Genomic DNA, 21,832 nt, shown 5'->3' on the forward strand with positions numbered 1-21,832 from the left:
ATCTCTTGAGATGGTGAGAGATGGGACTTGGACTCGCTAATAATTAGGGATTCCAGCAAGATGTTTCAAACGAGAACCTGTCTCAAGGCTGCTGCAAGAAACCAGTCGTCTAGGTATGGAAAGACAGATATACCGGGCTGATGGAGGAAGTCGGCCACCACTGCTATGGAGCCATGGAAAGTCCAAAAGGTGAAACTCGGAACTGATAGAGGTTCTAACCTATTTGGAATGCTAAGAATCTTCAATGGCATTCCCTGATTGTGATATGGAAGTAGACATCCTTGAGATCGAGGGTAATGAACCAATCTCCTGGCTGTAAGAGGGGAAGGATAGAAGAGAGAGTTACCATACCAAATCAAATGACATGGCACAAATCCAGAATGGGCTGAAGGCTGCCATCATGCTTGGAAACAATGAAACATCTGGGGAAAAGGCAGTATCGAACCAGAGATCTAGGCAAGGATTCAATAACACATTTAGAAAACAGAGTGTGCATTTCATTGATTAGGGTATCTGAGGGAGGGGTGTGTTGTAGGGCTCCTGTAGGTGATAATTCTTCGAATGCAAGGGCATAGGCTTCAGCAATGATGGTAAGCACTCACAAATCAGATGTTATTGCAGACCAAACGTCAAGATACTGAGAAAGCCTATGACCAAAGGTGGGTCGGGAAAGGAAGCACACAGAAGGTAAAAGTCACAGGTGTTTTTTACCTCAGTCGTCCTTCTTCTTCAAAGATTGATGGTACCACGGCTGGCTGGTATTGTGTCTGCCAGAGGAGAAAGAAGACTGATGAAAACCTCTGCCACCTCAATTTCGTAGGGCTATAAGGACACAATTGGGTATTAGATGGTCATTGCCAGCCCCATCATCAACCAGAACAAAACTTGGTGAGGATGAAGACATTCCATATTTCTTGGCAATGGTCTTCATATTGTAATCGTGGTCCAACTTCTCATCCAACTCTTTGTTAAAGAGGCCAGAGTCGTTGAATGGCATATCCTCAATTGTAGCTCGGGCCTGATAAGGAGGGTCCAATGCTCAAAGCCAGGCATGGCGACGGAGGGCAATCGAACCCAACAAGACCTTCCAAATACAATCCGCTGAATGACTGGCACAGTTGATTTGTTGGGCTCCAAGAGAGTGAGCTTCCATCTGTAGCGCTTGGGCCAAAGGACAGCTGTCGTCTGGGAGCTTATTGAGAAGTGGAAGCATTCCCTCCCAAAGGTGTTGCTGATAAGCGCCCATGCAAGCCCAGTAGTTGGCGAGACAAGGCTGCTGCCAAGTACAACTTGCGAGCTATATCATCTAGTTTCCTGCCCTCCTTATCCATAGGTGTTGAGGGTGTAGAAAAGGTTGGTTTCAACTGGGAGGCTCTGACAGTGACCGAATTTGGCCTCAGATGCTCGATGAGCCAAGAAGAATCCAAAGGAGTCAACCTGTAGAGGTTGTTGATTTTTTTTTATTATTATTATTATTTTGAGGTGGAAGAGATGGTAGCTAGAGCAGTCCAGGAATGCTTAGCAATATGGGCCATCAATGGAAGAAGCCCAAATGGAAGCAGGGGTAGGAACCTTGGACTGAATCTGTTCATAGATGGAATCCAGAGGTTCAGCACTGTGGCATACAACCTCCAAATCTAGAGCATTAACCATTCTGATAACTTGTTCTAAGGAGTAGTGCACACCATCAGTTGGAGAGGCAGACTCGTGTATTATTATTGCATTGAAAGGTGATCGAGCACGGATTTGAGTCAAGGAGGTATTTGAAGTGGGTGAGACAGCACATGGGGAACGTGGGAATGCTGGCAAAGGTCTGTTGGCCAAGGATTCACAGCGTAGTGAAATTGGTGGTGCTTGATGTTCCGTCCGTGTGGCAGCTGATGATCAGGGTTTTGACAAAGGGACCAACTGAAGGATTACTGAACCCATAGGAGAGCCTTGGGAACTTCTATGCGCCTTGTAGACATAATGCTAGAGATGACAGTCTAGGTCAACAGGCATGTAAGAAAGCCCAGTCTCTTGGTCATATAGCAAGTACTGTAGTGTTGGAAATGTTCAGGGCTCCGTACCAGTGGTTGGGCAATGTCAGTGCTAGCACAGGATCGGGGGTCAAATTCACGCTGAGGAATCAAGTTTGGAGAGAGAGATCTAGTAGCCAAAAGAGGTGTCAAGGGCCTAGGAGAAGGGGATCGACACACTGAGGAGTCAACCAATTCTCCCTCAGATATGGAAGCAACCTGGGCCTCAACCAGCTGGATGGACAGTACCAGGGAGGCAGGCTTCTCCACAGGTTGCTCATCTGATACAATTGTCTTTTCAGAAGAAGATGGGATGGGGAATGTTTATGCTTCCTTTTCTTGTCAGTTTTCTTTCCCTTTTCACAGATACCTTTTTAGAAGGATTAGAGGTAGACTTGGTCACAGCTTGGTCTTGCTCGAGCATCAACGTTTGGATTCAGGTCGACATTTCGCCCTTTCGTATAACAATGACTGCAGGTGGGAGAGCCAGTTTTTTTCTGGCCTGAGGATTGAAGACCCTACAGTGGGCACATTCTGCCTGTTATGCCCCTTGCTCAGGCAGAGGAAATGAGTGCATTTTTCTTGTCAAGGGATTTTCACACCACATTCCTCACATCATTTCAAGAACACAGACTAAGAAGCCATATTACTGATCCAAAGTCAGTCTGTTGCAGAGAGAACAATGTCCAAATCACCATACAGAATAGTCAAACCAAATCAATATGAGCAAAAACTACGACAATATAAAAATGTGATAGAAAAGCCAAAATCCAAACCGAAACCAGAGACCGTTAAATTCAAATTCAAAGAGTGATTCAAAGAATCAGTTCCTTCAATGCTGCTAGTGCGGCGGACAAAAAAGAACTAAGGGAAAAGAATGGGAACACTAGGGGTATATATAGGGTGGGCGGAACTACCACCAAAAAGTCCTCCCTAGCATTTCTAGAAGTCTCTGCACAGGTGAAGGCAACCCATTTGTGTGATTCACAGAGACTATTATGGAGAAACTTTGTTTCATGCAGAAAATTGTTAATAATGTTTGAAATTACTTATGGACTATATGTATAAAGTGTACATGAAACATAAACTATGTTTGTGTTTAGACTTGGGTCCCTTCTCCAAGATGTATCATTATGTATGTATATGCAAATACAAGTACATTACTCCAAAATGCAAAAATAACTAACTAAATAAATAAATAATCGAGACCACTTCTGATCCAAAGTGTTTCAGATATGGGAAACTCAGTGTGTATATCCAAATACACCACTAGTCTAGCTGTTAAGATGGCGACAATTTCCAAATATCATTCTCATTCATATTTATATCCAGAAACTGTCATTCCCGTGTTTTTAAGCAGTTTGCATTTCTCTTCAGTACAGAATATACTCATAATTTAGCTTGTAGAAAATAAAGCCTTTATATTTTTAAATTACATGAACTTGCCAAATAAAACAATTTTCTCATAAAAAATTCCCTCCCAAAAACCCTAAGAGCTTTGGTTTTTGCAAATTTCAGCTATCTTTTCTAAATGCCACTCTAAGAGCTCTGTAGTAAAAAGGTTAAATGACTCAAATCTGAAGATGCCTATAGTTCAGAGCTGTATGTATTTGAAACTGGAGAAAAAACTCTGTCCCCAAGTAACCTGCACTCTATGGCACTGGGAATAAAATTCTACAATTTAAGTAATGCAAATTAAGCAAACCTAAGTGATGATCTGCAATTCTAGATATTTTGCTGTTTTATATAATGGACGCTGGCTTTGACTAAGTTGGCTAGGGCACTGCTCTTCTTGCTCCTGAGGTTCTCACATCTTTGTGCCTATCCATTTGAAAATACAAATGCAGTTCTTCCCATGGAGATTTTTCTGTTGCTTCTCTGCCTTCCTGTGGAATAACCCACAGTTCAACCCAACATCTGTTGAATTGACATGACAATATGCTGCTTTAATCTGAACAGTACAAGGACCTTGGAAAGATTGTTAGCATGTCACTACAAGAAACTTGCAATAACAAGGTGACCATTCATAGTCTACTGAAGGGGAAATGGTTCAGTTACCTGTCTGTTGTTTCTAAGAGTTTCTGCACTATTAGTTCAAATGATGAAGATAAGCAGTATGTTGCAGGCTCCTCTTGATCATCAGCCACATCAGCAGCTTCATAAGCAGCTTCTGCCAAACTAGAGAAAGCCTGAAAGACAGTAGATACCAACAACTTAGACAGAGCTCATCATGTCAGGAAGATGGATCTGCTTATATGCTATCATTTCTATTCTGGACCACCAACCTCCTATGTTTGATTCCAATTCCTTGGACCTGTCCTTATTTTCTCCCATTCCAATTATATAAGATGCATCATAACAGCATTGTGAGAACAAAATCTCTGCAACATACAACTACAGTTCTCCCTCCGTTCTTGTGGTCTTCAGACTTGCATCCCTTGCTTATACGTGAAGGACAAACGGCAGGAAAGAATGAAATGCACGCGCGCCTTTATTCAAGCCAATGGGGTTTGAATGTAAGTGTAACTCCATTTTTATGTGGGGGTCCAGAATGGCTCCCCAGCGAAAAAGAAGCGGCGACTATATAACATTTTCCTCACTTTTCCTAAAAAAACCAAACATTAAAGCATGCCACAAAAAAGGACCATGTCTTACCCAGCAAACATTGGAGGCTACTCTTGGCTCTGCACTCAAGCCTTCAATTAGACACTGCAACAGTGGAGCAAGGTAAATATTATTTATAGCTGCTTCAGGGAGAAGTTCGCAGATCCGACCCACAGTCCATGCAGTTGTGTCTCTGACCACTACGCTGGGGTCCTTCATTAACTCTATTAGGGTGGGCATAGCCTAAGAGAAAAGCAAGTAAATAATTTTTAAAAATACACTTTTAATAGACTTTGCAGGTAACATGTTTGCTCCACATTTTATAAAATGTAAAGGCAATATATTAAAACCAATGTATTTTAATTAGTTTTCTGGCCACAGGGTACTGAGGTAGTTCCACCACATGGTGAAGCACATTCCTCTTATGTCTCTCTAAACCACACTGAGAACTGGTTCAATGTACTCCTCTACTATCCAAGAATTGAACTGCAATACTGAAAGACATTACATAGTGGTTAGGCTGAGACGGAGAACAAGGAACTCCAGTTCAAATCCTTGCTCAATCAAGGAAACCCACAAGGCAATACCCCACCCTTCCACAGTAAAATCTTTTTTTTAAAATGCCCAAACAAAAAGTCATGAAACAAATGCAGCACACAAAAACTAGTCAAGATCAAACAATTAATAACCTAACCAGACAAATTAAAAATTTGCTAAAAACAGACTTGGCTAGAAAGCAGAAGACAGGCATAGGTAAAAGGGCAAAACAGACCACTCAGGGAAGGGACTAGATGTAGTCAGAGCCAAGCCTCCAGCTCAGATGTTAACAAATGGACAAGATGGCTATGCAGGTAATGATCCTTGGATTCAAGTTATTTAGGAGTTTTAAAGATAATCAATTGCATTCTGGATTGTGCTTGGAAATGAACCAGCAGTCAGCATAGTTGTTGTGAATGTCAACCACTCTCTCATATAGCTCACAGGGTTGTTGTGAGAAGTGAGGCAAAGCCCATGCCCAAAACATCTACAATTAAAACACAGAATGACACAGAGGGAACCCTAAGCAGTGAGTTAGTGATTTACAGTAAAGATATGCATTCCTGCTTTTTTTTTGGGGGGGGGGGGGATCTTTTTTATTTTAAAAATACAGCCTATCTTTCAAGCAAAATGGTTGTTTTCCAGTGCCTTTCCTTCTTGGCCAGTGGCACAAGCTAGGATAGCCTACTGTCAATTTTGCAATTGAGAGTAAGAACATAGTTTTTCTGGCAAGGAAGCGTGATAGGGAGCAGTTTGTTATCTGATTGATGACTGGAGTCAGTTAATCTTCCCTCACTTGTGATTTGCTTGCCACTCGTTCCTTAGAGCAGGGAAGGGTGAGCAAACTCCTACGTCTTTTTTGTTCTGTGGCTAATGGGTAGACTTGGTATGAGGTTCTTTTCTGGGAAAGAAGTACAGATGCAGCCATCTAGTACCTCCTGCCCCTCTCCAATCCCACACCAACAAATTTACTTCACAAATTGGAGTTTTTCACATCCGATCAAAAACTAAAGGCAACACGTCCAGTATTTCCACTTGCTGCACTAGGTCATATATGACTAACCAAATCCATCGCTCCATAAAAAGGGCACTCCCTCACCTGAATGACAAGGGGTTTGAGCTGGTTGGGCTCTGGTCCTTCCAAAATACACCCAAATGCCATGACAGCAGCATCTCGGTATCGCCAGTCAGGATTCTTTATGTGTTCTTTGATGAAGGGCAGAACATGAGGGACAATGTCATCTTCACAACAGGTAGCTAAGAGCATGAGACAGACACCAGCAGCTTTGCAGGGGTTCCAGTCATCGTCATCATCATTCTCATCCTAAGTGGGGTCAAGATGGAGAGAGAGCACCCAAGTCAGCTTCTCTTTGCATATAACCTGTACAATTAGGGCCCTTTTACTCTGTAGCCCTGGAGATAACACATACATGGAAATGTGTTTTACCAGTATAAATAATTAAAGTTATTCAGTTGCTATTTTATGCAAAATACAAATAATATTTTTGATACTACAGATTCTCATTTCTTGTGCAGTAAAATTCACAGCAAAGACCCTAAAGCATGGTAACCTACTTGGACCTTTTGGTCCAGGCGTCCCTACCTGGACCAAAAGGACACTGAAACAGTGGTACATGCACTAGTAATCTCTCGTCCTGATTTCTGTAATGTGCTCTACATGGGGCTACCCTTGTGCCAAGTTCAGAAACTTTAACTGATCCAAAATATGTCAGACAGATTGGTCATTGGTTCTTCCAGGTTTGACCACATAACACCTGTGTTAAAATCTCTTCACTGGCTGCCGATCAGCTTCTGGGCGCAGTACAAAGTGTTGGTTATTACCTTTAAAGCGCTACATGGCTTGGACCCAAGTTACTTGCAGGAATGCCTCTCCCTATATAATCTGTGCCGTACACTCAGAACATCTGGGAAGCAGTTATTGGAATTACGAACACCTAGACTAGTAACAACTTCCCAAAAAAACTTTCACAGCTGCTGCCTCAAAATTATGGAATAGCCTCCTTGGATGTTTTCAAGAGGGCAATTAAGACAGATCTCTTCTGGCGGGCATACCCACCTGATCTCATATAAGAGATCACTGCTCCACAACTCCGACTACGATTGTTCTGTAATCCATTATTGCCAGAGTTGATTTTTTAACTAAAATTAATATTGTTGTTGTGATTTATCAATTGCTTTATGTATGTATTTTAGGTTGTAATCCTGCCTCGATCCAACTGGGAGAGGCAGGAAATATAAATAAACTATTTATTATTATTATCATTTATTAACAGGATTTCTTTGAAAGCAAGATGATGCACAGCAACCCTGCATTACCTCTTGGCTCAATCCTGAAACAGTTCATGCTACAGAGATCAGTTCTGGTTTGGTGGAAGAAAAAACAGACATTCCCTCATCAGAAGATTTCTATGTTTTGAGCCTCAGGAGTACAAATGCTGTTGAAGCTTTATTTGAACCAAAGACCCCATGACACATAAAACAACCGACCCCTGTTAAACTTTTAAAATAACCGGGTATGCTGGTTTGATACAATAAAGTTAGCAAGCACAGGACTGGTCTCTGGAGACATTGGCAGTACTGCCTAACTCTGACCTCAGCAGAATGTCATCTAAACAGCCTGCCTCCTAGGGAATGAAGCAGAGTGCACACAGACATTCTGGATCAATGCATGGTTTGGTGGTAAAAGAAGTCTTTAACATCAGACTGGAAAGGAAGTGGGTTTAAATGTGGGGTTTGGTGGTGAAAAAAGGTTTTAACATTGATGGGGAAGGGAAAGAAGTGGATTTAAATGTGAGGTTTGGTGGGGAAAGGAGGTTTTTATTGTACTGACCCATATGTAAGTCAACCTTGGATTTTAGGGTCAATTTTTGGGCATACATTGGTTTTGGGAAAGTCACAGACTCTCAGTCTCAGAGAAAGGTAAAGGTAAACTGCCACTAAACAAATCTTGCTAAAAAATGCCAAGGTAAGTCTACCTTGGGGTTACCATAAGTTGGAAACAACCTGAAGGACACAACAATTACAGAAGTTCTAAATGTACTAATGATATTAAAAGTACATATAAGCTGAAAAGACCCTTTTTCCACCAACAGGCAACAACCGTTTGAACATCTTGAGACATGTCTCTTATTTCTCCACTGAATCAAAGTAGTGGCCAAAAAGTAGTGAGAATGATACACTATTTATCATTAAGGTGAACAGTTTCATGTCATAAATTGCCAGAAATATTTCAGAGCCCCTGTACAATAAAAATTACAGTAGAAGACAACAAATTAAAGGGAATACTAATTTATTAAAATGTTACCTTTCTCAACAGAACTGAACTATGTTCCAGGTCTGTCCTCCAACTTCTCACAGGAATTACTACATGTCATGGAACTCCTTCATCTGAATACTGGTATATATGCGCGCACACACACTCGCACGCACACACACATAGAGCTTACCTGCTTGGTCAGTGTCTGTGTGAGAATTGGGACAAGATACTGTAGTGCACCCTTAGCATAGAATTTGCTAGTATGCTCTGGAGGTCTTCCTTGCTCAGCGGCCTAGAAAAGAAAATACTCATTTCCATTAGGGTCTCTTCCAACTCTATGATTCTATACACCTCTGAAAAAGATCTACCAATTTGACTCTTAAAGATTAAATACTTCAGAGAGGTTAATGGTGAAATGAGTTTCAAATATGCCCAGCTGTTTAGAACACCTGTAAATATTGACAATAGCAACCCAGCAGAGTCAGCATTATAGCTACTGTCTATCCCTATAGAGGTGATATTAAAATGATCTGCAATTGAATGCTAATGGAGCCTTCAGGATTCCAGAAAGTCTCAGAGCGTTTTATGGCTGGTATGTCTCAATGCTGATCCTGTCGAAGCCCTGGTCAACAGATGTAATCAAGACTTGACTAAAGCTATTGATAAAACTGGAACAAAAACAGCAGCAGCAGCAGTGCAGCTCCCTGAGGGTGGCAGTGGCCTGGGGACCACCCCCCAATTCTTCATCAGCAATCAACAGCAATGGCAGCAGCGTAGTTTCTGAGGTTTCCTGAGAGCAACGGTGGCCTTGAAACTTCCTCTTTAACCTTCCAGCAACAATTAGCACAGCAGTGTCTGTACCTACCAGGGTCACACTTCCCCTGAAAGACAGCATCTGCAGCTTGGGGGTGCTCCTGGATTCGTTGCTTCAATTGTCTTCTCAGATTGATGCAACAGCCAGGAATGCCTGTTATCAGCTTTGGCTGATACGCCAGTTGCGCCCCTACCTGGAGCAGCAGGACCTAAAAATGGTCGTACATGCTCTAATAACCTCATCTTGATTTCCGCAATGCGTTCCACATGGGGCAACCTTTGTGCCATGTTTGCAAGCTCCAATTGATACAAAACATGGCAGCCAGACTGGTCGCCAGAAAATCCAAGTTTGACCATATTACACCTATTTTAAAATCACCACATTGGCTGCCTATTAGCTTCCGGGCACAGTACAAGGTGTTGGTTATCACCTATAAAGCCCTACATGGCCTGGGTCCAGTCTACTTGAAGGAACGCCTCCTCCTATACAATCCTTCCCGCACACTCCGATCCTCCGGGAAAAACCTCTTACAATCTAGAAAGACCAGACTGGCGGTGACCTCCCGGAGGTCCTTCTCTGTCACCACTCCATAAACTTGGAATGACCTGCTGGAAGAGATTCACCAATTATCCTCACTCGAGGCTTTTAAAAAGGCGACAAAAACCTTTCTCTTCCGGTAGGTCTTCCCCGACTGATAATGTCCAGAACCAATCGAATCCTCCTCCTTAAGTAGTTTGTTTTTTAATTTTGATGTATTGTTATGTACTTTTTAACCATCTTTTACTGTTTAATTTTATAGTTGGGAGGGAGGGTTGGGGTTTTATTGGGGTTTGTTGTTTTTATTGTTGTATATTGTATTAACTTTGCTGTTACCCGCCTCGATCCTCAAAGCGGAAGAGGCGGGATATAAATAAATATTTATTATATTATTATTATTATTGAGGGTGGTGGTAGCTTGAAAACCACCCCCCCCCAGCAGCAGAAAGAGATATTTGGACAATTTTAAAGACTATAAGCAAATACAAATTATAAACTCACAGACAGACTTCTGGTTTCGCATCTACAGGCAAAACCTGTCTGAAGGAAACTTCAGGGGGGTTTGGGGGAAAGGAAAGGAAGAGGAGGAGACAATAAATAAATAAAAAAAGTTTTATTTATGTCCCACATCTCTGTCAATGACAATCGAGGCGGCTTGATTCTTCCCTCTGTTTTTCTCTCTCCTGATATTGTCTCTCCAGTAAGAGAGATATAAGTTGGGGCTTCGAGGAGGCTTGATAAGTCTTGGTGATTAGTACTGAGGTGTTACCAGCCAGTGAAGCAACCAAACCCCCCTCTGGCGGCATTGGCTTTCCTATCTAGTCCAGGATCCGGAACAATATACATGGATCATAACAGCATACAAAAAATCTAAAGGTGTTGATTACACTGACTTCACCTTATAACTCAAAAACGAAAATTAATGGTAATTCCCCACCATTCAGAGAGAAGTGTCACTCCTTAAAAATGTCAACAGCCACAAGGTTGCAGTTAGCTAAAGCACAAGCTAATAGATGCGTCTCAATAGAAATGCCACCTAAAACACATGAATCTCTGCAAATGCAATCGCTCATAAGAGTCGAGGAACTTTCAAACAGAAATAGTAACTTGGTTTGTTGGAAATGCAAGAAAAACTCTGGAGCATGGTACCATATGTGGTGGACGTTTCTAGTAATAGAGAAATTCTGGAAACAACTTCACAAAATAATCTCTGATATCTTTAATATCTATTTTTCAGTTTACAACAGAGCTATATCTCTTAAATATGACTAACTGCATAACAACGACTGACAGAAACAAATATTAAAAACAAATTTTATATATGATTTCAGTGGCAAGAGTAACGCTTGCCCGAATATAGAAATCCCCAGATAGTCCCTCTATAGACAGCTGGATGTTGAGATTGGTAGAAGTGGTGGAAATGGATAAAATCTCAGATGTAATAAATGGAGAAAATCAGGAGAATCACAAACAAAAATGGCAGAGCTTTTTAACATATTGTGAAAAGACCTGGAATTGTACTGTTAAACTAGAAAATAGTAGAACAGAATATGAGAGAGGATGTTAGAAGACTTAATTTCTAAAGGAACACTGTTAACAAAAGGTTTGAGGATTCGCAGAAATTTAATTTGTGACATTGAATGAAGTGGCTAAGTAACAAAAACAAATCACACCTTGAAGACATAGTCTTTCGGAAGTCTTATGTGGAAAGTGGGTGGGGGATGGGTGGGTGAGGGAAAATGGGGACATTTATTGCTTTCTGTTGAAGTACAGTGCGCCCGCGTCATATGCTGGAAGCCGTGCCAGAAAAAAGCCTCACGTACCCCGGAAGGAGTAATGGGGCACGCAACCTTGGCGCTGTGCACGAGCCCCATTACTTTCAATGGGGCTTGAGCTTACGCACCTTTTCTTTTACGTGGGGATCCGGAATGGATCACCCGCGTAAAGAAAGGGCGCACTGTACTTGCTTGTAAAAATGCTTTCTTTATTTTTTCAAACCAATAAAAAAAATAAGATTATTGATACAAATGCACCAAATGTTCCCTCTGACCTATTACCAACGAGGCTCTTTGGTATTCAGAAGACCTCAGGGAGCTGAAAAAGGACGACTAGAGCACAGATGGAGGAAAACTTGACTTATATCTGACATGATACAGAAAACAACCTTTGTTCCTAGAAGTTAGCAATATGTGCAGTGAAAAACCCTTCTCTGCACATATCACATCTGCAAATTCAGGTTCAGCTGAACTACTGAGGATGGTGCGAGTTCTAACTCAGACACCCTGAATCCAATTCTAGTGCCTTCTGCAGTTCACTGTCATGGTTTTAATATTCATTTCACAGATAAAAATCACTTAGATAAGAGCTAACTTCGATGTCATCATTACACCAGAAAGTGACAATGGGGGTGTCCAGGAACTTTGTGAGTAGGATTACACTGGATCGGTTTCAGTTTATGAGTACTGCAGATGTTGACAAACTGCTAGGAAAAGTAAGGAGGGCAACCTGTCCCCCTCAATTCCTGTATTTCTTGGATGTTCAGAGAGGAGAACAACAAATAGGAACAGGTATTGTTTGTGAGGTTTGGTCTCAGCATTTATAGGAAATATATGCATCACTTTAGTCAGAGTGGTGCATGGTGTCTCATCATGGACCAAAGACTATGTTCAACTGTACAAACTGTACTACATGGTTTGAAGAACATGTTATTCACAGGGCATTAGCTCACCTCTGATGCCTCAATAGCAAGATCCATTTCTTCGTCACAGACATTTGACCAGAATTCGATCCCTTGCAAAGCCACCTCATCTATGTCACTCTTCATGGCTTCAATTGTAATCTTTGGAAAAAGCAAAGTTGTTTGAAATCAAATTTCTCTTTTGCCCAGACAACATGCCCATTAAACAACTAAATTGCCATTCTAGACTCCTGGTCTTGAATACTCACAGCAAAAAGTGCAGGACCCATATATGTCTCCATGTATTGATAATAAAGAGACATAATCTTTACCAAGTTCTGTAAAGCAGCTACTCGCACCTAAACATAAGGAAAGAGACATTATTATTTTTTACAGAGGATTCAGAAAAGCAAGGAAGCTCACTGACATGTAGCACAATAGACACACAGCAAAGAATGTACAGTTGGCCCTTCCCTTACGCTGGGGATCCATTCCGAACCCCGCCAAGTAAGGGAAATTCCACATAAGGTTAAGCCCCATTAGAAACAACGGGGCTCATTCCCACGGCGCACACCCAGCACACCCCATTGTTTCTTCCGGGGCGCAAGACAAGCCTTTCCGGCGCAGCTCCCAGCATCTGCTTCCCAATTCAAAATTAGAAAAGAATGAAAGAATGCAGAGAGAATTACTAAGCAGCTTGCATATTAAAGTGGCTGAAAAAGAACCCTGCTATGCTATTTTAATTAAGTGTCACTGTAACAAAAGACCTGTGACTTATTAACTATGAAATGCATGCATATAAGTAGACCACAACTCTGACACTCCCAAGATAAAAAGCAGCAGTTACATCACCACCCCCAGCCTACTATTTTACCAGAATTAATTTGGGAACATACTAAAGGGGCTTGGAATATTATAAACCATCTCTGCCCAATGCCTTCCAGAATGCACCACCTTTAAGGACATATCCATGGGGCTGTTACTTGAAGCGTTTATTTTCTACTACCACTCAAGACATGATTGTCATAGGGCTATTTTTCACAAGAGTGCTTCACCAAACAGGCAGAGGAGTAGTATTCCTTCAAGGCATTGCTTCTACTTCAAAATATCTGTGTTAATCAACCTTGATTACAAGTAGTATGTACAACTATGCACCAAGCTGAACTGTAACACATTAAGGATGATTATTCAGTAAGCTAATAATCCTATCAAGTTGTGAATTCTGTATGCCTTCAAGTTGTTTCCAACTTACAGCAATCCTAAGGTGAACCTATCATGAGATTTTCTTGGCAAGATTTGTTCAGCGGGGATTTGCCTTTGCCTTCATCTGAGGCTGAGAGTGTGTGACTTGTCCAAGGTCACACAGTGGATTTCCATGATTGAGCGGAGATTTGAATCTTGGTCTCCAGAATCGCAGTCCAATGCTCAAAGCACTGCACCAGGCTAGCTCTCATCAAGCATTAAGGAGAAATTCACCAAACTGTTTTCAACTTCCAATCAGGTGCTGAACTCTTCATTTGACAAGATGACAGCTGAGCAAGTAGTGTTGGTTGTAATCATAATCTTTATTTATATCCCACTTCCCCCAAAACTAGGGTTTTATATGGTATGTAGTATACAGCCTGCTGTAGGCTTCCTTGTGATCACCCAATCAAAATTAATGTTATCATGATGAATGGCTGCTTATATTCTTCATGTTTAGAAAAGCAGTGGGGGTAAGTTTAACACCAGAGACCAAGGGAGGCTTTTGCTAGTGCTCAATACAGCACAGTCCCATCTGGCCTTTTGGAACAATAGACTTGTAAACAGTGTTATTATGAAGCCATGTCACCTAAATATCCTGTGTCTGACAGGAAGACACCAAATAGTGTAATGACACGCCTACATATGCAGAAGGCAGCTGATTGTAAAACTTAAAAGTGTCAAATTAATGCAAAGAAGAATAATTGATTTATTAGACACAGCATCTTAAAATGGAAGCATGAGGATAATTATCAAATGCTGCTGACAAATAGAGAACACTGTATGGTAACTGGGCCTTGAGTTTATTCTTAAAGGTCAGTTAAGGCACTTAAACCTAGGGACAGAGTTCCTAGAGTTTAAACAACAATCATAAACAAGTAACAAATGTCCTGCCCTCTTCACAATTAAATTATCCTTCATCTCTTCCTGAGATTTCTCAATTCCAATTATTGCCTTCTCCTCCCAACTGCTTGTTTCTCGGTCATCTTTCATGTAGCTTCAGCCTGACCCTTGGGAGTCAATCTGTTCCATGGTCATCAGATCATCTCTTCTGAACTGTCCTCCTAACTAAAACCTCCTTCCAAAATGAACCCTCTCTTTTCCTCTTCCGTGTTACTACACTTTTTCCAATGATCACTCTATGACTGTCCCCTAACACAGTTAACAGCTTGTAATGGCATTTCCTCTTCCCATTACTGCATGTCATTGGCCACTGATACCCTATTTATCCTGTCACAACTGTTAAATTGCTCTTAACCTACTTGCCATGCAGATGCCACTTGAAAGTGATTTCCACTGGAGACAGAATATTGGGCTAGAAGAAAATCATTTCTGACATATCTACATCATGTTTATGACTGATATCAGGGTATATCATATTGTTTCTATGTATAATGCTGGGAAAAATCATCTGTTTGCTTATTTGTTTAATTTCAATGCTGTCTTTCTCCCAGAAAGGGACCCAAGGTGGCTCATAAAATAAAACTAAAAATTAAATAAAGGTTGCACACCTTGCTTTCCAACTCCCTTTGCTCTGGTCATATCCCCTCCTGCTTGTTACAACTCCCTTTTGCTGAACCCACCCAGATTACTGATGCTACTAATATCCACAAAACCAATAATGAAATGATTCACATCTCTCATTGCTCACCGAGATGTAAATCTGCATCTCAAATCTTTATGCTGACTTCTCTTTCTTTCTGAATCAAGCATCAGTTCCTATTGTTAGCTTTAGAAGTCCCCCTGTTTCTCCCAACAACACTCTTTCTCCTTTAAATCCCTATCTGGGATCCCTGATCCTTTCAGCTGCTCTCAAAGGACTCTGCTCAATTTTTTCACTGCCCAGCTAGAACTCTTTCCTGAACAAAGTATTATTCTCCCTTTCATTAAACCCCACTCAAAACTCATGTTTTCTTTCAAGTGTTTGGCTAACCTGTAGGCTTCAATCCTAACCATAACTAAACTTCTTCTGTTTATCATCCCTCCCCACCAAATCCCACCAGGATTAGGATCAAACAGTTTTATTTCATTTCCATAAACTGCTGTTGTTCCTGTATGAACTACTGTCTACAAAAGGATCCTTTTATTCAAGGTTATGGGAATCTCTCAACCTCTGTTTGCTCCTGAGATGAGTCTTGTACCAAGAGTACTATCACTTGCTGTAACTTTTACAAACCATTTATGACTTACTTACCCTTGTATCTGGACACTGTGTTGCTTCACAGACTACTTGCATAATAAAGTGCCTTTCAGACTGGACGTGTGGGGTAGAGAGAAAGAGAAATACAGAATTAGAAGCATAAATTGCAAAGCTTACTAATTATAAGGATAGTTCCTGTTAAAAAAAAGCTAGTAACAGAGTCTACATAATGCTGCTAGAATCCTAGCTATCTCAGTCTTCAATTAAAAAAATAGTTCCCAAAACAATGGCCAGAATTCTCTTGAGAAATACAGACAATGGCCAGATGGGGCTCAAGCTGCTGTTTGCTTGGAGCAGAAAGGGTCATCACTTACTGTGAACTTTGTCTTGTAATGGGATAGCAATTATTTCCACTTGTAAGTACTTCAGTTTCACCTTAACTCTTTCATCACAGTATTAATCTGCTACTGGATCTATGTTGCCTCTACATTTTGCCATCTTATGAAAGCATCTCTATCAGGCTCCTTAATTTATTACATTCTCTGCTACTTCAGCTTTATATTAATTATTTTAGTGCTTTTAACTCCTCCTTTTCTAATGAATTATGGCTACTCATTTCATCTGAATCAAGGGTCATGTCTCACATTAGCTAGTTAGCTTAAAATAAACCAGCTCTGTAACTCTGGTCTGAAGTTGTTTTATTTTGAAACCAGTTAAATTACTGCTTGGACAAAATGGAAAGCACTAGGTAACTAAAGCATAACGCTTTGGAACTCTTGACAGGGAGAAAGACATGCAAGCCCAGGGTCTGCTGCAAAGCCTATGGACATTTAGATAAACCATTGTTTATAGGGATGTGTAAAAAGCAGCCAATATACTTAACTTTTTTCAGTTCTCCAGCTTATAATACTGCTGAACCAGACACTCACTACTAAACTGTGTCATTAGTATAGGCTTCACCACAATAAATGTTGACATTGACCAATAAGCTGTATGAGGCCTAGCAAGTAGTATTAGAATAGGTAACTGTTGTTCTTTGCTTGATCACCTGGGAACTCACATAAATGGATCGATCTTCTATCAGCAGAGCCTCATTTGGAACTTTCTAGAGGAAAGCTGCCTAAGAAAGCTGCGGAAAGGGGCTCCCCAACCCCCACTTCTACTGTGGGTGCTCCAGAACATCCAATGATTTTCCTTGGTTCTCTTTTATCTGCTACTTGAGTGGAAGGTGGTGAAAAGCCTATCAAAACCTACTCAGCCCTATAAGGTTCCAAACAAGGCTCTCTGCAGACACAAAAGACCCATTTGTGCAAGTTGGATACCACAAAGAATTCATCAAAATGCTCCAACACAGATACACACACAAAGTTTCATCTGCAACATCTTTTGAATGAACACAAGGGCCTAGATCCTATTGTTACTAACTGAATCAATGACTCTTATGTATATATTTATTTGCCAAATTGTCAATGATTCAATGGGTCTATTCTAGCCAGTACTAACATTGATTTAGGCCTGTAGACAATGACATTCTACCATTTTTGCTTCTTTTCTCACTCAACCATTTTAGTTTATGTAATGCTTTATATTTAAAAATAAAGTTTCAAAATCAAAGAAAACCCCTGTTTAAAAAGAAACTTCTCATTAGTCAAAATCAATAGCTAGCTACAGTACTAAGTTCCAGTACAAAAATATTTAAGGATCCACTATTGTTCCAAGAACACTGCAGCTGTTTTCCTTCTGGGAGCCTCTAACCCAAGGGTGGGCCACTGCCAGGGATGATGGGGCCACACTGATCCCCTGCGGGACACTGTCTATATTAAAATTTGGTCTACATTGTTATGAAACTGTAAAAGATTACTACCACGAACTGCGAGATTAGAAATACTGAGAAACATTGTAGAAGTGACTACCAAACATGCAAACATACTCTGTATACTTGTTGAGAAATTTTGGTAATGTTATAAAACTATTACATAGGCTGCATCTTCAATGCAGAAACAATCCAGTTTGATACCACTTTAACTACCATGGCTCAATGCTATGGAATTCTGGGAATTGTAGTTTGTTGTGGCACCAGAACTGATAGAGAAGGCTAAATGCCTCACAAAACTACAATTCCCAGAATTCCATAGCACTGAGCCATGATAGTTACAATAGTTCAAACTGGATTATTTCTGCAGTATGGAGACAAACATAGTCAATTCAATGCTCATGCAGGAATTCATTCTACTAGCAACATCACACCAGAAAATGGAAAGAGCATACAAACGAAGTTTTGGAACAGACTGGCTAGGAAGCTAACTGCAGGCCCAGCATACTCATGAAACTGCCTTATTTCCTGTGTACTTAAGTTATCTCCAATAAGGGCATGCAAGGTAGTGTGTGCCACGATAGCTCACAGCTCCAAGCTGCTTCTACCAGAATTGCCCAATTCCCTCTGGTAGATTTAGCTAAGTCAGTTTAAAGTCATCATTTGTTTTTTTTGCTTGAGTTCTTGTTTATAGTTGATTTAACATTCGTTCTCAACTACAATAGGAGCTTGCTGTACAAAAGCCTACCCCTAGCACAGACAAATTCAAGTCTCAGCAGAAATGGGAGTGCATCAGAACTCAGCGTGGTGCATGATTTCTCATCACAGACCATGAATTTATTTTATGTCCCCATTGGCTTCTTTTTTTACAGCCTCTCCTTGTGCCATCCTATTTGCCCACTTACCTCTTTGTCAAAGTTTGCTTTGGTGAATTCCAAAGAATTCAGGAGAGCATTGGTAGCTGCTAGCTTTACATTATTACTTGGCTCTTCTTTCCTCATGCCCTGGATAATGGCTGTCAAGATCTCATTGGATTTGTCCTGAAGTTGTTCCGGGTCCTGATAACGGAATAAAAGATAAAGTACATAAGTAGCAGTTTAGTATCCAACATGACACCAGAATAATAACTATGGCAAGTGGGGAGTCTTTGAAGATCACCACAAGCATGGTGGTGTCTCACTCATACAACAACTGGATACCAAACATACAAGAGCCGGGGCCTAACACTATTTGCACACAATATTCTTAAGCATCACTGAAAAATTTACCTTGCTACCTAGGGACAGTTATATGTTAGCTCTTTTAGAGAACACATATGACAATCCTTGAGCATTTATGTTCCCCAAAGAGACCTTATCACTGAAAAAAGTGATACAACACAAGAAGAGGAACAAAACAGAATGTACATGGAATGAAACAGAAAATGGATCAGAAAGACAAGACTTAGATCCCCAGAAATGTTTTTTAAAATCTTCCATCTTCTCTACTGTACTCCTATGGAATACCCAAACACCCAGAACCTTCTGAATGAGCCTTCCTTCATAACAGAGGGGTCACAGGTGATATGATCCACAGACTGCTCATATAACATTACATAAGATATATTAATGGTCAATAAAAAGCAACTTCAAACAAGATGCAATCAACTGGAGGATATTTTTCTACTTGTCTGTTTCACCCATGGTGATTTTTTTCATCCCTCCCCAGTAGGCAGCTGAATTTCTGATGAAGGACTAGCCTGCGTTCATCCTCAAAAGTAGTGGGAAATTATGGAAAATAGAAGCAATTATGCATATATCTTGTTCCTCATACTTAAAGCTTCTGAAAAAGAACCAGTGCGCAACCTTCACTTTGTGCCTTCAACAAGCTGTAGGTGATCACAACATCTATCAATTCAACAATTAGGGTATTAAGAGTAGGAGAAAAATAAACAGGTTCATGAAAAAAAAAAGTAAATGCAGACTCAGGAGGTAGGACTTACAATATCCTGACAGATGTAGCCAATCGCCTCCAATGTTGATTCTTTCATATGCTCCGTGCTGTGCTGATTTGTAACATTAGCTACCAGCTGAGGAATAAGTTCAGGCCACTGATTCATGGGGATTTCTGCACAGGCGATGCCAGCAACGCACTGTGATGCTGAGCTGGGCCTGTAGGTTTCTGTACCCAAGGTCTGCAAAACCTGCAAAGAAAAGGGGAATTGACTGATATACCAATAGGTAAGAATAACACACAAGGAACATGAGTGGCCCTAGGCAGCAGACTATAAAGTAGACCGCTTTCAATTATATGACAGGCTCCCAAAAATATTCCTAAGAAGCCTTTACAAGCCAAGAAAACAATCTTGACTTGCAGAAATTTGAACTTTTTTTTAATTTGGGAGTTAGAAGGACAAGTAAGGACCAAGTCTTTGAAACATATAGAAGCACAATGCACAATCACTACAGAGACGGGGAAAGCTTGTTTGGACAAGTTAGCAAGACAGTGAAGGAAAAATAAAAGTACTAGGGCTTTACATACATAATTCTTGACTTCTCGACGAGCATTGGCATCTATTGCAAGCCATCTCTGCTGGTGCTGGGCCTTTACGTCAGGGTCTTTAGACGTCAGGGAGTTTTTGATCTGCAAACCAGCTGCAACTCTGGCAACCTGGCTGTTTCCTGGGTTTGCCAGCACTCTGGACAGTTCCACAAGGAAAGTAGGCTGGTTAAAAAAGAGAGAGTGAGGTGGAAACACTTTAGTAACCCATACCAGCTATTTCCTTCTCTCAAGAGAAGGAAGTACACCTGAACTCCAGCTTTTACATGGATTTATTTCTCACTGAATCTAAATGTCAAAAACTAATAACGATTGACTGAATCAGTTCTTCAACCTAAGCATTCACATGTCTTTATATCTTAATAGCTACTTCTTCTTGCTACTCCTTCATGTCACAAACCAGGACAAACTGCTTTACTTCAGGTAATTCAGCAACTCCATGCCAAGCTTGAACATCAACCCTATTTAGCCCACTGCACCAAACTCATATTTTTCAATGATTCAAGATTATTCAAGCCCAAGCCATTTTGGGCTCTGCTTCAGGCAGCTGAAAGCAGCATAGAGATCCAAAAACTTCCAACCCTTCAGAAAGCACTAACTGCCACACACGTCATTGTAACCCATGGTGGCAAGGCCCAATGACAGAAACAAGCAGAATCTGGAGCACCACCAATGTCCCCCTACTATTCTTTAAAAACTGTGCTCAGGCCATTGCTGATCACACAAACACCACTTCCGTGATCTACTCCATGTCATAGTTAAACCAACTTCACCCTGCTGCACACATGGGCCAGCTACAAATCCATCCATTGCTTAAGTCTCTACATCAGTTCTAAAGTGGAATTAATCTGGTTCTAAATTGGAATATATGAAAGTCCATGGTAAAATAAGACAGACATAAAGGTGCTGCTAGATGCCTTCACCCTGCTTTTTCTTTCTTTCCTTTTACATTTCACCATTCTGGTTCAAATTATTCTCCTTTCCCACTCTCAGTGTCCTTCTAATATTTCATTCTAAATAGTGCTTCATGTGCACACAAGCAAATCTTATCTTAAACTGTTAGGGGAAATATCTGAGAGAGAGAGAGAGAGAGAGAGAGAGAGAGAGAGAGAGAGAGAGAGAGATGATCAAAATACAAACCAGGCATGTACAACTTGCTACAAGGCTGGGTATGACACATGCAACCTGTAGCAACACTATACCATGGGATTCTTGATATCTGAATAGAATTCCAACTATGCAAAACCCCAAAATTACTTCTCTGGACTCATTTCTGAAGTTTATGCAATTTTGGGGTCATCTAAGCCCTCCCCCCCCAAATAATAAAGTACGCCATGTTAATGGATAATGGTGAGGCTTGTGATCTTCACATACAAAGTGATACTATGCATACAAAAATTAAAAGTTAATCGTTCTGTTTCCTTGTATCAGTACGGGTTAAATATGCTTCCCTATTACAATATTTTAAAACTTCAAATGCATGGAAGTGACTCGCAGAGGTTTTGAGGGCAGTTGATCGGGCAAATTACACCAGTGTTGTTCTGTGTATTTCAACATGTCCAGCTAATAAAGAAATTGTGTAAAGTCACCAAATGGTCTAATGCATGTTAACAGAATCGCCCCATTTTAAGCAAA

The 21,832-nt window shown here is 40.7% G+C and overlaps 1 protein-coding gene across 2 annotated transcripts in view; it reads right to left on the minus strand.

Annotated features, from left to right (window-relative positions):
* The window catches only part of KPNB1 (karyopherin subunit beta 1), a 43,813-nt gene that overhangs the window by 16,992 nt on the left and 4,989 nt on the right, over positions 1 to 21,832 (minus strand). For both annotated transcript variants that reach the window (XM_089531779.1, XM_089531778.1), the window contains exons 3-12: positions 20,180 to 20,362; positions 19,641 to 19,841; positions 18,565 to 18,717; positions 15,901 to 15,960; positions 12,734 to 12,823; positions 12,516 to 12,626; positions 8,627 to 8,728; positions 6,259 to 6,483; positions 4,674 to 4,865; positions 4,077 to 4,207 (exon numbers count right to left, since the gene is read on the minus strand). In XM_089531779.1, the coding sequence (XP_089387905.1) occupies positions 4,077 to 4,207; positions 4,674 to 4,865; positions 6,259 to 6,483; positions 8,627 to 8,728; positions 12,516 to 12,626; positions 12,734 to 12,823; positions 15,901 to 15,960; positions 18,565 to 18,717; positions 19,641 to 19,841; positions 20,180 to 20,362 (1,448 nt within the window). The remainder of the gene's footprint in view (positions 1 to 4,076; positions 4,208 to 4,673; positions 4,866 to 6,258; positions 6,484 to 8,626; positions 8,729 to 12,515; positions 12,627 to 12,733; positions 12,824 to 15,900; positions 15,961 to 18,564; positions 18,718 to 19,640; positions 19,842 to 20,179; positions 20,363 to 21,832) is intronic.

Source organism: Sceloporus occidentalis, unplaced genomic scaffold (genome assembly GCF_023333645.1).
Source record: "Sceloporus occidentalis isolate IW3139 unplaced genomic scaffold, rSceOcc1.0.p SCAF_7, whole genome shotgun sequence".
Taxonomy (NCBI): domain Eukaryota; kingdom Metazoa; phylum Chordata; class Lepidosauria; order Squamata; family Phrynosomatidae; genus Sceloporus; species Sceloporus occidentalis.